We start from the raw sequence: 14,320 nt of genomic DNA, 5'->3' as shown, positions 1-14,320 counted from the left end.
CACAACTCTTACCATTTGGGTTCTGTCCATGAGCCAGTTGGCACCCCATCTCATGACGTAGGGGCTTATGTTCAGGCTGGTGAGCTTGTCTATAATACCTGAGTGGGGAATGGTGTTGAAGGCCTTTGCGAGGTCTAGGTAGGCTGTGTGGACCACCTTTCCCTCATCTATAGCCTTGGTAACTGTCTCAAAGAAGTCCACCAGGTTTAGGAGGCATGATTTGCACTTAACAAAGCCAAACTGGGTAGGGTCCAGTGTTTGTAGGTTCCCAGTGTCTCTGTTAATGAGATCCATGATGATGTGCTCCATAGCTTTGCAGACCAAGCTAGTTAGGCTTATAGGGCGATAGTTCCTGGGGTCCACTGTGGCTCCTCCTTTGTGGAGCGGAATAACCGTTGCGGTGCACCACTCTGTGGGCACATAGCCTGTTGAGAGGCTGAGTTTAAACAGTGTGTTTAGGTGAGGGGTTAGTTAATCTTTGAGCTCGTGTAGGACACAGCCTGGGACACCGTCCGGTCCCATTGATGCTGTGTTTTTGGCTTTGGAGAGGGCTGTTTTAACATGAGTGTCTGTGATTTCAGGGGCACTACATTCTTCTGGTATAGTTATGGGCCCTTTTGGGGGTGAGAGGGGGGTGACGTTTGCACTGAACCTACCTGCCAGGATGTTGGCTATATTGGTCGGTTCAGTGTATTTTGTGCCATTCTGCACTAACTCCGAGCAGATCTGAGAATTGCCACTTAGATTCTTGATATAACTAAAGAATGCCTTGTGGTTATCTTTGGAGTCCATGGCAATTTTTCTTTTGAAGTTAGCCTTGGATGATTTTATGAGGGAATGTAATTTCTTGCTGATACTGATCAGGGATGTCTTCCCTTCTTGGAATTTTACTCTTTTCTGGACTAGTTTCCTCCTTCTATTGTATAGCTTGTTTGTGGCAGGGGTGCACCAGACTGGTTTCCTTTTCCTGGAGGAGTGAGTCTTGGTTTTGTTTGGGATAGCACAAGCCATGCATTCATGTAGGTGCCTGTAGAGTACATTAGCAAAGGATTTTGCAGCTTGGACAGCATTATCCTTTAGCATGGGGGCTTTGAAACTTCCCACCTTGGTCTTAAGTAATGTGAAGTTTGCTTTTGAAAAGTTTTTCACAGTGGTTTCTTTGACTGGGGGTGGTGGTGGAATATGGATATCCAAAGTGATTAGTTTATGGTCAGATCTAACCAGCAAGGGGTTCACCTCTGGTGTGGAACACCGGTTGCCCATGTTGGTGGTGACCAGGTCCAATATGTTGTCACCTCTGGTGGGGGTGTGACCAGTTGATCCAGGGCATTTGAGTTTATAAATTCTAGGAAATGTTGGGCAAGGGAGTTTGTACTTGAGCAGTTCTCCCATTTAATGTTTGGGTAATTGAAATCACCCAATATCAGGGTGTTTGGTAGGACCTTTATTTTTCCCAGTGTTTCCAGGAATGTGGACTGGGGGTCCTGGGGCATGGTGGGTGATCTTTAGCAAGCTATAATTTGAATAGCAGTTTTGCCCATTGTTAGTTGCACATGGATGATCTCTGAAGCATCGTGCTGTGCCATTAACATGGAGGTGTGGGTATCCTTGATGAGCATGGATACTCCCCCGCCTTTTGTATTTTGGTCTGGGTTTTGTGGCTGAAATGTATGGTATGAGTTGTAGCCTGGTAGTGCTGGGGTGCTCTCTGGAGCTTTAAACCAGGTTTATGTTACTGCACATATATCGATTTTCTCTATACTGAGGAGTGCCTCGAGTGCGTGCATTTTGAGGTTTAGACTTCTGGCATTGAGTAGCATTACCCTCAGTTTTTTGTTACTTGTGCTATTTACAACAATGGGCTTGTCTTTTGAGCCTTGCCTAAAAAAGGCACTATGGGGGTGGCAAGAGCCTTGGCCAGTATTCGAAAGCCTAAGGGTGACAGGTGCAAGCCATCCCTAGTGAAGCAGTGTGGCTTGTCGAGCATGTCATCCCAGGCTGATAGACACTGGATCCCCTTTGAATGACACCAGAAGCTTAGCCAATTGTTGAAATTGATAATTTTTTCTCTATACCGTGGTATCATTCTTGGTGAGGGCAGGATGCTACTCAGGGTCAGGGTCATACCGGCCTGGGCTACGTGATCAGAGAGCTCCTCCATGTCTCTTTTCATGTAGTCCATGGAGGTACAGCTCAGGTCATTCACACCAACATGGACAATGACAAAGTCATATTTGTACTTGTTCTGGAGTGACCGGAGTTCTTGTGTTATGTGGCAGATCCTGGCACCTGACAGGCAGCGAACAGTAACCTTCTCCTTGTTCAGCCTAGTGAGTGGGACATCAGTGTGCCTGACTATAGAGTCACCTATTACTAGTGTGTTGGGTATGTTTTTTTGCCTTAAGGGCTGTGACTACGTGGCACACTGGTTTTGTGAAGTATGTGTTTCATGGTTTGTGTTGGGAGGTGGAGGTTGCTTGGATGTCTGCTTTGGAGGTCTCTATTGCTTTTGAAGATTTTTATTTAAAACCTACGATATGTTTTTGTGTATTTATGTGTGCTTTTTGCTGGTTTCATAAGTCTATGTGAGACTGGTGGTGTGACGCAAGTAATTCCCTTCTCCTCTTGACTGCCTGGTCTTGTGTTGAGAGAGCTTAGCCTCCAGTTTGGCTGTATAATTGCATCTCTTGCATGTATTAGTGTTTGTTGGAAGGAGGAGAGGGTTGTCTGTGTACATGAGGCAATTGTAACATTACCTCAAAATCCCCAGATTCACCAGTTGGACTGGAGAGTACACCTGAAACTGCCTTTTGGACATGCCTGGATAGGTACAGTGAACTGTTATACTGATTGGCTGGTAAGGTTGAATAGAGAGCCTTGTCCTTCTCTATGGTATAGGGGGGACTGGTGCTAAGGTTTATTACTGCTTGCTATGAGTTTTGAGCAAGTGCCGGGATGAGAAGTGAATGGTTTGAGTGCTTAAGTTGAAAGTTTGTCTAGTTCCAAGGGAAAAATTAAAAAGAGTAGACTGTGTGGAGCCTGGCACGCAAAACCATGCAAATGTGGGTTTTATAGCAGGGAAATGAAAGAGATAGAAATTAGCCCAAAATGGCCAATAAAGTACAAATTTCTGGGCTGAAACCACTCCTCCAGGGACAGATAGGCTGCTCAAAGTTCCCTCTCTCACAGTGAACAGAGAAACTTCCTTCTATCCAAGTAAGGTATTGACAAACACAGAAACTTGTAACACAGCCCTGAATTCAGCACTAACCTGAAAACTGGACTATACTAGCTTAGAAATGTGGGAAAACAAGTATTTGTTTTGTTTCTTTCAGAAAATAAAGCAGATACAATCAAAAAACACTTTAAATGCACAGAAATGGCTATCACACTTGAGTGTGTAGCCTACAACAGTTAAACAGGTAATTTAAACACAAAAATGACTTTGTTAAAGTGCAGGCAGTAAAATAAGTACAATATGTAGCTGAAACAAGCTTTTTAAATCACAGAAACTCTAGAAAATTGGTGTTTTAGGCAGAATTAGCTAAAGGCAGCAAGAAAATGCAGACAAATTATACTTAATCACTCCAAAGTCCCTCTTTTGTCTCTCTGCAAAACATTTAGTAATGAGATGTGCCACATAGAAGGACTTTCTGACCACAGTGGCAATGTGGTGGTCAAAAGAGAGGTTGCTGTCAACCTGTGTTCCCAGATCTCTTATAACCCTTTCTGTGTTCAGTGGACTACCATCAATGTGGTAATTCAAGGGACTTGGGTTTTTCCCAAAGGGGATGAAGAAACATTTTTTGGCATTGAGCTTAAGGCCATGGTTCTGACACCAGTCATTGGTCTCATTGAGATCTTTCTGTAGGATGTCAACATCACTTGGGGAATTAATAATAGCTCCCGACTTGCAATCATCTACAACCTAATAAACAAAGATACAGGGAATCGCCAAACTCTGGATCCTACACAGTTTGGTTTTGTGAAGGGTAGATCATGCCTGCTCAACTTTGTCGACTTCTTTGAGTCAGTCACCAGAGCTGTGAATGAAGGTAAGGTGGTTCATACAGCCTACCTTGATCTGGCCAAGGCCTTTGATACCATTCCACACTCAGGAATCATAGAAAAACTTACTAAGCTAGGCATCAACCCCTATATCACTAGGTGGGTTGCAGACTGGCTCACAGCTAGAACCCACAGTGTGAAAGTAGCTGACTCCAAGTCAGACTGCCGACCAGTCATGAGTGGAGTCCCACAGGGTTCAGTCCTGGGTCCTCTCTTGTTTAGTATCTACTTCTCTGAAGTCCAGGCCAACACAAAGGGACTCTGGCTGAAACAGGCTGAAACTGGCTATTATAAACTCCCCAAGTGATGTTGACATCCTACAGAAAGGCCTCAATGAGACCAACGACTGGTGCCAGAACCATGGCCTTAAGCTCAATGCCAAAAAATGTATCTTCATCCCCTTTGGGAAAAACCCAGTTCCCTTGACTTACCACATTGATGGTAGTCCACTGAACACAGAAAGGGTTATAAGAGATCTGGGAACACAGATTGACAGCAACCTCTCTTTTGACCACCACGTTGCCACTGTTGTCAGAAAGTCCTTCTATGTGACACATCTCATTACTAAGGGTTTTGCATCCAGGAAGAAAGAGGTCATTGTTTCCCTCTACTCTTCCTTCATTAGGCCAATTGAGTACAATGCCCCATTTGGCATGTACCTCACTAGACACCTGCAACAACTGGAGAGGCCTCAAAAGTACCTCACAAAGAGGATCCTAGGCCTTAAACACTTGTCCTATATGGACAGACTCAAAAAACTCCAACTATTCTCTGTCTCATATCACCTACTTAGAGGCAATCACTGCTCGACTTACAAAGCCATGTCTGACCCAGCTCTTTTAGAAATGCTACATCTGAAGAAATCCCAATCCCTCCACACCACATGCTCCGGAGACCTCAACCTCATCACCACAATCAACAGAACATGCTGGAGGGACAGGTTCATAACCCAGAGACTGTCCATGCTATGGAACAGACTTCCCATACATGTCAAGCAGAGCACCTCACTGGCCCTTTTCAAAAGAAATCTTGATGAGTGGATGGGAAATAGAAAATTCACCACGGGGATCATTCCAGTGGCACTAGGAACTAAGGTTTGATGGCACAATGCCAGGGTAATCCTATGGGCTAGGCTTATAAAGGCTCCAGGGCCATTAGCCTAGTACACACCTATGAACCAAGTTTGCAAATGACTGTAAACCCAGAGCTATCATAAACTCTCTATCTGACACTCAGATTCTCCAGTATGGTCTAATGTGTACAAATAAATGTTGTCAGAGCCATGACCTTAAGCAAAATATAGTGTAGTGTCCTCTGGCAAACATGAGCATCAACACACCTACCACATAGATGATACCCCTATGAAAAATGATATCCTTATTAAGGACCCAGGCACTTTCAATGAGAATTAGCCTTCCTTGGACCACCATGAATGCATTTCTCCTGGCTCTTCAAACCTTCAGACCCCTTTTTTGCCCATGCCCAGTAAAGTTGTTCACAGATAACATGGCTGTGCTCTGGTACATGAACAAGTGGGGGAGGGGACTAAATCCTACCTCCTTTGCAGGTTGACCCTACTAGTATGGGACTTCTGGAAAAACACAACATGACCATTCAAGTGGTTTACATCCCATCTGAAAGATACCTTGTGGCAGACTCACAACAGATCCCGGACTCAATCCCACAAATAGATGCTTCACAGGGATGTGTCATGGACACAGCCCACCAATGGGGTACTCTGAAAGTAGACCTATTTGCCTCCCCTCTGAACAGACAACTTCTAAGATTTTGTGCCAGAGTCCCAAGTCCTCTAGCTTGGAAAGTGGACACCCTCTCTTTCTCATAGAAGGGGATGTTTCTCTATGCATTCCCTCCCCTTCCTCTAATACCAAAATTCCTGCTCAAAACCAGGCAGGACTGACCAGAAATCTTGCTGGTGACTCCATTTTGGCAAAGACAGCACTGGTTTCCCCTTCTCCTTCATCTAGCCCAAGGCCATTACCACAAGTTACCCAACGGAATGGACTTTCTCACACAGAACAAAGGATGCCTAGTTGCAACTGACTTTGTGGGTGATAGGTTTCTAATCCTTTTCAAACACCTTATTTCTGAAGACATGCTCAGGGTTATGTAGGAGGCTAGAAAGCCCAACACTAGAAAATCATGTTTCCAAATGGAAAATATTTTCATTATGGTGCCAATCTAAGGATCAAAATCCATTAACTGTGGAAATTCCAGTGGTTTTATCCTACTTGTGTGAGTTGCTCAATGATGGCTTGTTTTATTCATCAGTCAAAGCACACGTCAGCAATATCTGCATGTCTGCCCTTATCTCCTCTCACCTCAAGGTTCGAGGTGAAGCAGTTCCTTAAAGGCGTCCTCCACATCAGACCTTCCAGGAAACCCATCCCTCCTTCCTGGGACCTCATCTTTATATTAGAGAAATAGAGAAATTGAATCTACTCCCATTTGACCCAGTAGTGTCCATTTCCCTCAAGCATTGCACCTGGAAAATGGTCTTGCTGGTTGCCTTGTCCTTGGCAAGAAGGGTGTCAGAACTCCAAGCCCTGATGATTGTTCCCTCCTTTCTAGTCTTCCATAAGGATAGGGTATCTTTGAGGACTAACACATCCGTCATGCCAAAAGTGGTTAACAAACTCTCTCTCAACCAATCCAATTTCCCACCTTCTTTCCCACCCAGCAAAATCACAGTGAGAGGATCCTACACTCCTTGGATGTTCACAGACAACTGAGGTACTACCTGGACAAGACTAAACCCTTCAGGAAATCTGACCAGCTCTTCATTAATTTCCATCCCAGGGCACTGGGTCTCCCAGCTTCCAAGCACACCATATTGTCCTGGATCTCTAAAAAACATCTCCTTTTGTTACACTAACCATGGAAGGACTCTTTCCTCCCCTGTTAAGGCCCACTCTACCAGAGCCAAGGCTTCTTCCAAGGCCTTCTTCAAAGATCTGGATAACACAGCCATTCTTGAAGCAGCCACCTGGTCCATCATTCACACCTTCACCAAACATTACAAACTGGATTCTATCTCCAGATCCAGAACTAGTTTTGTTAGAGCCATCCTCTACAGCTTCATTGAAAGCTCCTCTACTCCTGCCTCTTCCCTTCCATCTTGAGCTTTGGCACTCTCCCTCAAGTAAAGAATACTGCAGCAAGTGAATAGAAGGACATAGAAAAGTTGAATAAAATCTAAACCATCACCATAGATGTCCTTCTCTTCACTGCTGCTGCACCTTCCCCACTGGACTCTTGTCTTTCCTGGATACACACACACACCACTTTATCCTTAGTCAGCCTTTCTTCCTGGGGCATTTAGTTCTGAGGATGGTGCAAGCATATGTCTGTTTTATGGCCTATGCATGACTGCAGCCTACACCAGATGTACCACGGACTCTACAATGGTGAAAAGTCTTTTGTATACTGTCCAATGTTGGGGCGCCATCTGATGGGGAAGAATACTGCAGCAGTGAAGAGGAGGACATCTGTGGTTATGGTATGATTTTACACAACTTTTCTTTCACCCCCAGTCTGGCCCTTCTAAACATCAGAAAAAAGGAAAGAAATTGGGCAGTAGTTATTTGGTGTTGATGGATATTGATGACCTAGGATCTTGAGGCTAGACTACAAGTGATTGAGTTGATAAACAGTCCAGTATAGACCTATGAACTTATGAACTTATGCATCAAACAGTACAAATCAGAAATTTTTCAAAGAAAGCTGTAAATATGAATTCAGTGTATTATGCAATAATATGCATTATACCTTTGCCCCAGAGTTAAAGTAGATCAGTGCTTGAAAGTATCAATGTACTTAGTTATATTAACATACTAAGAATTCGAGTCTATATCAGCTAATTCAAAGCTGATAACATCGAACACTAGTTGATCGACCCCTAAAGGTCGAACAACCAAAACAATGAAGACACAGAACAGCGATTTGTTTCCCAGGGAAAAAAATCACTGGGTCATTGTCGGGAGTCGGTCATTTCCTCCACTGTGGTGTGATCTCGAAGCAGGGTGGTGTGGGGGCAGTGAAGCCTCCCACTTTATGTTGAGTTTTATTTTATTTATTTATTTATTTTTGCGGAAGAGCAATTTTTTTCCCTGGGAAAAAAATCACTGTTCTGAGTCTTCTCTATTTTGGTTCATAGGTTGGTACTAGGCGATCGGCCCTAGGGCCTATACAAGCCTAGCCATAACAATTCCCTGGCTATTTCTTCCCACACTATTTACTTCCCTGGACCCCTGTCTAGCAGGGCAACTGACGTGATCCCCGGGTTGAATTTCCTTTCTCCCATCCAATCGTCAAGGTTCCTTTTGAAGAGGGCCAAAGAGGTGCGATGCTTGACATGTATGGGCAGTCTAATAGAGTGTTTGGGGAGTCTCTGGATCAGGAACCTATCCCTCCAGCATGTTTTGTTTATTGTGATGACAAGGTTTAGATCCCTGAAGCATGTGGCTCTGAGGGATTGGGATTTCTTTAAATGTAGCATGTCCAACAGCTCTGGGTTTGACATGGCCTTGTATGTTAAGCAGAGATCACCTCTGAGTAGGCGATTTGCAACAGAGTATAGCTGGAGTTTTTTAAGGTGGTCAGTGTTGGGCATCTGCTTTAGGCCTGTGATTCTTTTAGTGAGATAAAAAAGGTTGTTCGACCTTTTGTGGTCAATCAAGTAGTGTTAGAATTTATCAGCTTTCCATAAGCTGATATAGACGCTAAGAATTGCTTAGAACATTTACAATAACAATAGGTTTATTTCTGTAGCTAGTTATATAATACTCGGTGAAAGGTACTATTCTTATCTTATCACCTCTTAGAATCCTGGTCGTAACTATTGAATTTTCTAACTTAAAAACGAATGCCTGCAAATCAAAAGTATAGCTATAGAAATGACTCTACTTTTCATAATATAAGGCATATACACTACAAAAATCAATACTGAAAATACAGTACCTTGTAAGGCGAAGCGATGAAAAGTCTCCAGTGGTTGTTTGAGACAAGAATGCTCTAGATGACAAACGAACTTCATGTTGTGATCCGACACGGATGGAGTAAGTTTAACTTTGCTCAGTATTCTTTTTGAACATGGATGTTCAAGAGCGACATTGTTAAGTTGTTCTTCATTTTTCAACCATGTCACACAAAGTTCATTTTTATCTGTGTCTTCTGGCATTGCATTTATAGAGAACTGGAGTGTGGTTGAAATGCCTTCCCTACAAGGACTAGTGCTTCCTACATACCCTAGAAAGTAAGGGAAATCTAGAAAAAAGAAAACAGTTTTATAGTTTTACATTCTTAAGTGTAGTACCACTCACTCTCCATATGAAAATGTCTGTTAAACTAATTTCAGTGAAGACTTCATTTCAGCTGCTTATAACATTAATTGATATTATGTTTTCACTATAAAAAATGAAATACCATCAGTGCATTATACAAAATAAAATACAGCATTACTAGTGAAACAGAATAATACAAAATTTACATTAAAGTGAGCAGCTCTGTAAAGATGAGAAACACAGAATTCCTTCTCCAAGGATAATGCCACAATATGAACAGAAGATGATTTACTTTAATAATTTCCTAGGGTTTTGGTGTCACTCGAAGGGGGTACAATATTTGTCAACATGGGATGAAATGGTCAGCAGACCACAATGCTTTGCCAGGGATGGTTTGCATCTGTCCCTTCTAGGGTTTTGAATATTGGCTAAAGCATTGTCTTTCCCCACAGTGCTTTGTTTCAGGCAATACCAATTTGACAAATTTTCTGACATAGCAAAACTAACCCAAGAAAATTTAAATGTGTTAATGCTCAAAGTGAGGAGTCTAAACAAGAATCTCCACTCCCTGCAAGCTCTCCTCACCCTCAAAATGCAGAGGTTTCTGTAATTTTGGAGAAATGGATAAAATCCATGGAGATCACCTCTGCAGTGCATGGCTATAATGCTTTCTACACATTTAGGCCAGCTACCTCTCAGGAAAGGACTAAAGGTGGAGGTGTTGTGATTTACATTAAAAGCAAACACATCGGAAGGCTGGTGAAACAGTATGACATGCTTGAGTTTTTCCATGTCCAAATTACCATAGAGCTATTAGTGGAAGGACCAGCTTGCCCGATCTGAACCTGAGTCATTAAATTGTTTTTGGATATCATTGGTAATCATGTATTGTCCATAGCGAGCATGATATATGAAAACAAGGCCGCTAATAAGTCTACTTGGTACCAGATGACTTTGGGCCAAAAGTCAATGTGGCATCAGACCTAAGTCCATAGACATGAGATACTTGGGACAAGAGACAGATATTGAGCAGTTAACTAATCACCACTGGGTGGTGAGTTGGGTCAGATTAAAATGGTAATAGTTGGATGAACCTGGTAAACCCAAATATGTACTGAGGGTCTCCTGAGAATTCCTTGCAGATATTTCTATTTGTGTTTGACTGGAAGAAAAGCTTTTGACACATATGGGGGTTGAAGATATGGAATCTGAATGGGTTCATAGTTTCATAAATATTTATTAGGCTAATGACCACAAGGGTCTCTTTAAGACTTGCCATGCTTCACAAATATATCTGACAAGGTTTGACACTCTAATATTATTTTAAAGAGTGTATGTAGATCAGGATAGGGTGGTCCAGCAATTACATGCTGCTTCTCTCTAGCAGAGCTGTAGGTACCAGACCAGGGTGACTTTCCTATAGTTCATCCACTGGTTCATAGGTTCATAGATTGGTACTAGGCTATCGGCCCTAGGGCCTATACAAGCCTAGCCATAACAATTCCCTGGATATTTCTTCCAACAATATTTACTTCCCTGGACCTATGTCTAGCAGGGCAACTGACGTGATCCCAGAGGTGAATTTCCTATCTCCCATCCAATCATCAAGGTTCCTTTTGAAGATGGCCAAAGTGGCGCTCTGCTTGACATGTATGGGCAGTCTATTCCAGAGTCTGGGGAGTCTCTGGATCAGGAACCTATCCCTCCAGCATGTTTTGTTTATTGTGATGACAATGTTTAGATTCCTGGAGCATGTGGCCCTGAGTGATTGAGATTTCTTTAAGTGTAGCATGTCTAACAGCTCTGGGTTTGACATGGCTTGTATGTTAAGCAGAGATTGCCTCTGAGTTGACGATATGCCACAGAGTATAGCTGGAGTCTTTTTAAACGGTTAGCATAGGGCATCTGCTTTAGGCCTGTGATTGTTTTAGTGAGGTATTTCTGCAGCATTTTGAGTTGTTGCAGATGTCTTGAGAGGTACATATCAAATGGGGCATTGTATTCTATAATGGGTCTAATGAGGGATGAGTACAATGGGACAATGACCTCATTTTTTCAGGATGAAAAGCCCTTAGTGATGAGGTGTGCCACATAGAAGGATTTCCTGACTGTTGTGGCGATATGGTTATCAAAGGTGAGACCACTGTCCACCTGTGTCTCTAAGTCTCTTATTACACTTTCGGTGGTTAATGTACTGCCACCTATGTGGTAATTCATGGGTACATGTTTTTTCCCAAAGGGGATAACTATACATTTCTTGGCAGTGAGTTTGAGCCCATGGCTCTGGCACAAAACATCTGTTTCTGTAAGGCTCTTTTGTAGAATATCTACATCATTTGGGGATTCAGTAATGGCTAAACAGCAAAAAATAGAAGATATTCTCTCCACACCATCAAACCAATAACAAGTTTATTAAAACTGACAAAGCTTTCGGATAGCAAGCTATCCTTCCTCAGTGTCTTACATAAAACAAAAGTTAAAAGCAAGCATTTATACAAAAAGCACATGACACAGCCATAATTCAATTCTAACACATAATTGACTCTTAAAGACATAGCAGCTGTAGTGAAGCCTTAGTCAAGCAAGATAAACGTTTATTATTTTTTTTACTAGTCTTTCTAAACAAGTTTAAATATAACCTGTTTATCTGAACCAAAAATTGTCAAAAGGCATGGCAACTTATAGAGAAGCCTTATTGAAACAAGAAAAAACCTTTTGTTATTATTTTTTCCTAATCTTCCTTTGTTTTCTCTTTAAAACTGGTTTTAGTGTAACCTGTTTACACCAGGGGCTCTATCTGCTTAAAATCTCACTATCCATTCATATCAATATTATTATTATGATCACCCAATCTTATTCCTGAATACATAACAGAAATGACTCTAAAAGTGAACTCATGGGTAGGACCCATCACTGAAATAAGATGAGCCAAGGAATTTGTACCTATATTCCTGCTGATCTCAGACCTGTGTTCAAGGATCCTATCCCTTAGTCTCCTTGCTGATTTCCCCACATAAAACCCCGGACATTGCATACAAGTGGCAAGATACACTATCCCAGAGGTATTACATGTCACTGTACATTGAAAAGTAAACCTTCTGCCACTAACAGGATATACAAAATCTGAACTTTGGTTTATACTTGTGCAACATGAATAATTATAACGTGAAAAGGTACCCTTCTGAAAATCCAGCTTTTTTGGGTTATTTAATAAAAAAACATTATAACATAGAAGTTGCTTCAAATTACTACAATTTTGATAACTAAAAAGAGGTTTATCAGGTAGCCACTTTTCATTTCCGGGTATAGATATCTAAATAAACCAATTCTTTTTTATGACATTCTCAATTGTTTTACTCATTCTATTATATGTCATCAGATATCTAAGTGGCTGTCCACTCTTAGTACCAAGATTATCAGTATCAGAGGTACCAGTAGCAGAAAAATATGGTCTGGCCCTAGAATATCTTAGACCTAATACATCCTTCTTGGCAGTTTCCATCTCCTCCATGTTATATCCTCTTGCCAAGAAACTACTACTCATTTCTTGCATTTGTTCATTACACACCTCCATTTCTGTATTCAGTCTACTAGCTCTTAAATACTGGCTTTTCAAAACACTTTTAAAAGTTCTCTTAGCATGCATGCTCTTCTAATGAAGATATTTATTTACTTGGACCTCTTTCCTGTATATACTGGTCTGTATTCCAGATCCTGTCTTAATTAATTTTATATCCAAAAAGTTTAACCTATCATCAGAGAACTGCATCTCAAATTTAAGAAACTCAACAGTTTCATTCAAGTATGTAAAAAAGTTATGCAAGTCCAGTACGTTACCCTTCCAGATGAGAAGGATATTGACCACAAAACGCTTATAAAACTGAATATTCATCGCATATGGGTTATTACTTCCATGGACAAAATTCTCCTCCCAAACACCCAGTGTCAAATTAGCATAAGTATTTGCTATTGCTGTTCCCATAGCAGTACCGGATATCTGATAAGTGCATCCATAAAAAGAAAGACATTATTCATTAAAACTAGGTCCAATAGTTCACATAATGTTTCAATAGTTCGACCCTCAACTAAACCATACTGATGGAGTATTTTTCTTACACATTCAATACCATAGGCATTAGGGATTACAGTAAATAAAGACTTTATGTCTAGTGTTACCATAGAGAAATCATAACCATCATTACCATCATACCAGTTATAGAGTTGGGACAAGAAATCACCACTATCCATTATATAACTTGGAACAAACCTCAAATATTCCTTCAGTTTACATTGTAAATAAACAGAAAGAGGCTCTGTAATCCAACCACCACCCGAAACAATCGGTCTCATGGGTGGATTATCAAGGGATTTATGAATTGTTGGTAGTCCATAGAGCACAGGAATAGTCGGACATGGTACACTTAAATAATGAAAAGTGTCAAGATCTCTATCATTCATTAGCTGAAGGTCATAGATAGACGTATTAACTTTACTGATCATATCATCTATTTCTGTATTATTAACCACCTTAAAGGTAGTTACATCATTAAGGAGATCTAACATTGACTGTATATATTGATCCATGTCAAGTACCACTATGGCACCTCCCTTATCAGCTTCTTTTATTACAATCTGCTTATTCTCATGTAGTGATTTCAATGCTTCATTTTCTAACTTACTTAAATTATATGAACGAGAGGGACCATTTTCCATATAACTTTCACAAATCTGTCTTTCACAAAGTTCATTAAACACGGAGATAACAGGATCACTAACTGGTATGAAAGTGCTAGTCCTTTTAAGGTGACCAGTCACTAACTCATTATTCCTGCCATACATATTTCTCAAATTCAAATTCCTTGAAAAGAGCCCCAGGTCCATAACAGCATTGGCTACATCATCAGTAGCAGCAGGAATAAACTTAATGCCATGTGACAAAAGAGATTGTT

At 41.3% G+C, this 14,320-nt stretch overlaps 1 protein-coding gene across 1 annotated transcript in view; it reads right to left on the bottom strand.

Annotated features, from left to right (window-relative positions):
• Positions 1-14,320, bottom strand: part of LOC122797790 — a 281,499-nt gene that overhangs the window by 70,761 nt on the left and 196,418 nt on the right. Inside the window, exon 3 of the mRNA XM_044066310.1 lies at positions 9,049-9,354. Coding sequence (XP_043922245.1) covers positions 9,049-9,354 — 306 coding nt within the window. The remainder of the gene's footprint in view (positions 1-9,048; positions 9,355-14,320) is intronic.

This window comes from Protopterus annectens, chromosome 3.part1, assembly GCF_019279795.1.
Source record: "Protopterus annectens isolate FY-2018-M chromosome 3.part1, PAN1.0, whole genome shotgun sequence".
Taxonomy (NCBI): Eukaryota; Metazoa; Chordata; order Ceratodontiformes; family Protopteridae; genus Protopterus; species Protopterus annectens.
The sequence above is the reverse complement of the archived record's forward strand: the minus strand, read 5'-3'. Positions and strand labels throughout refer to the sequence as shown.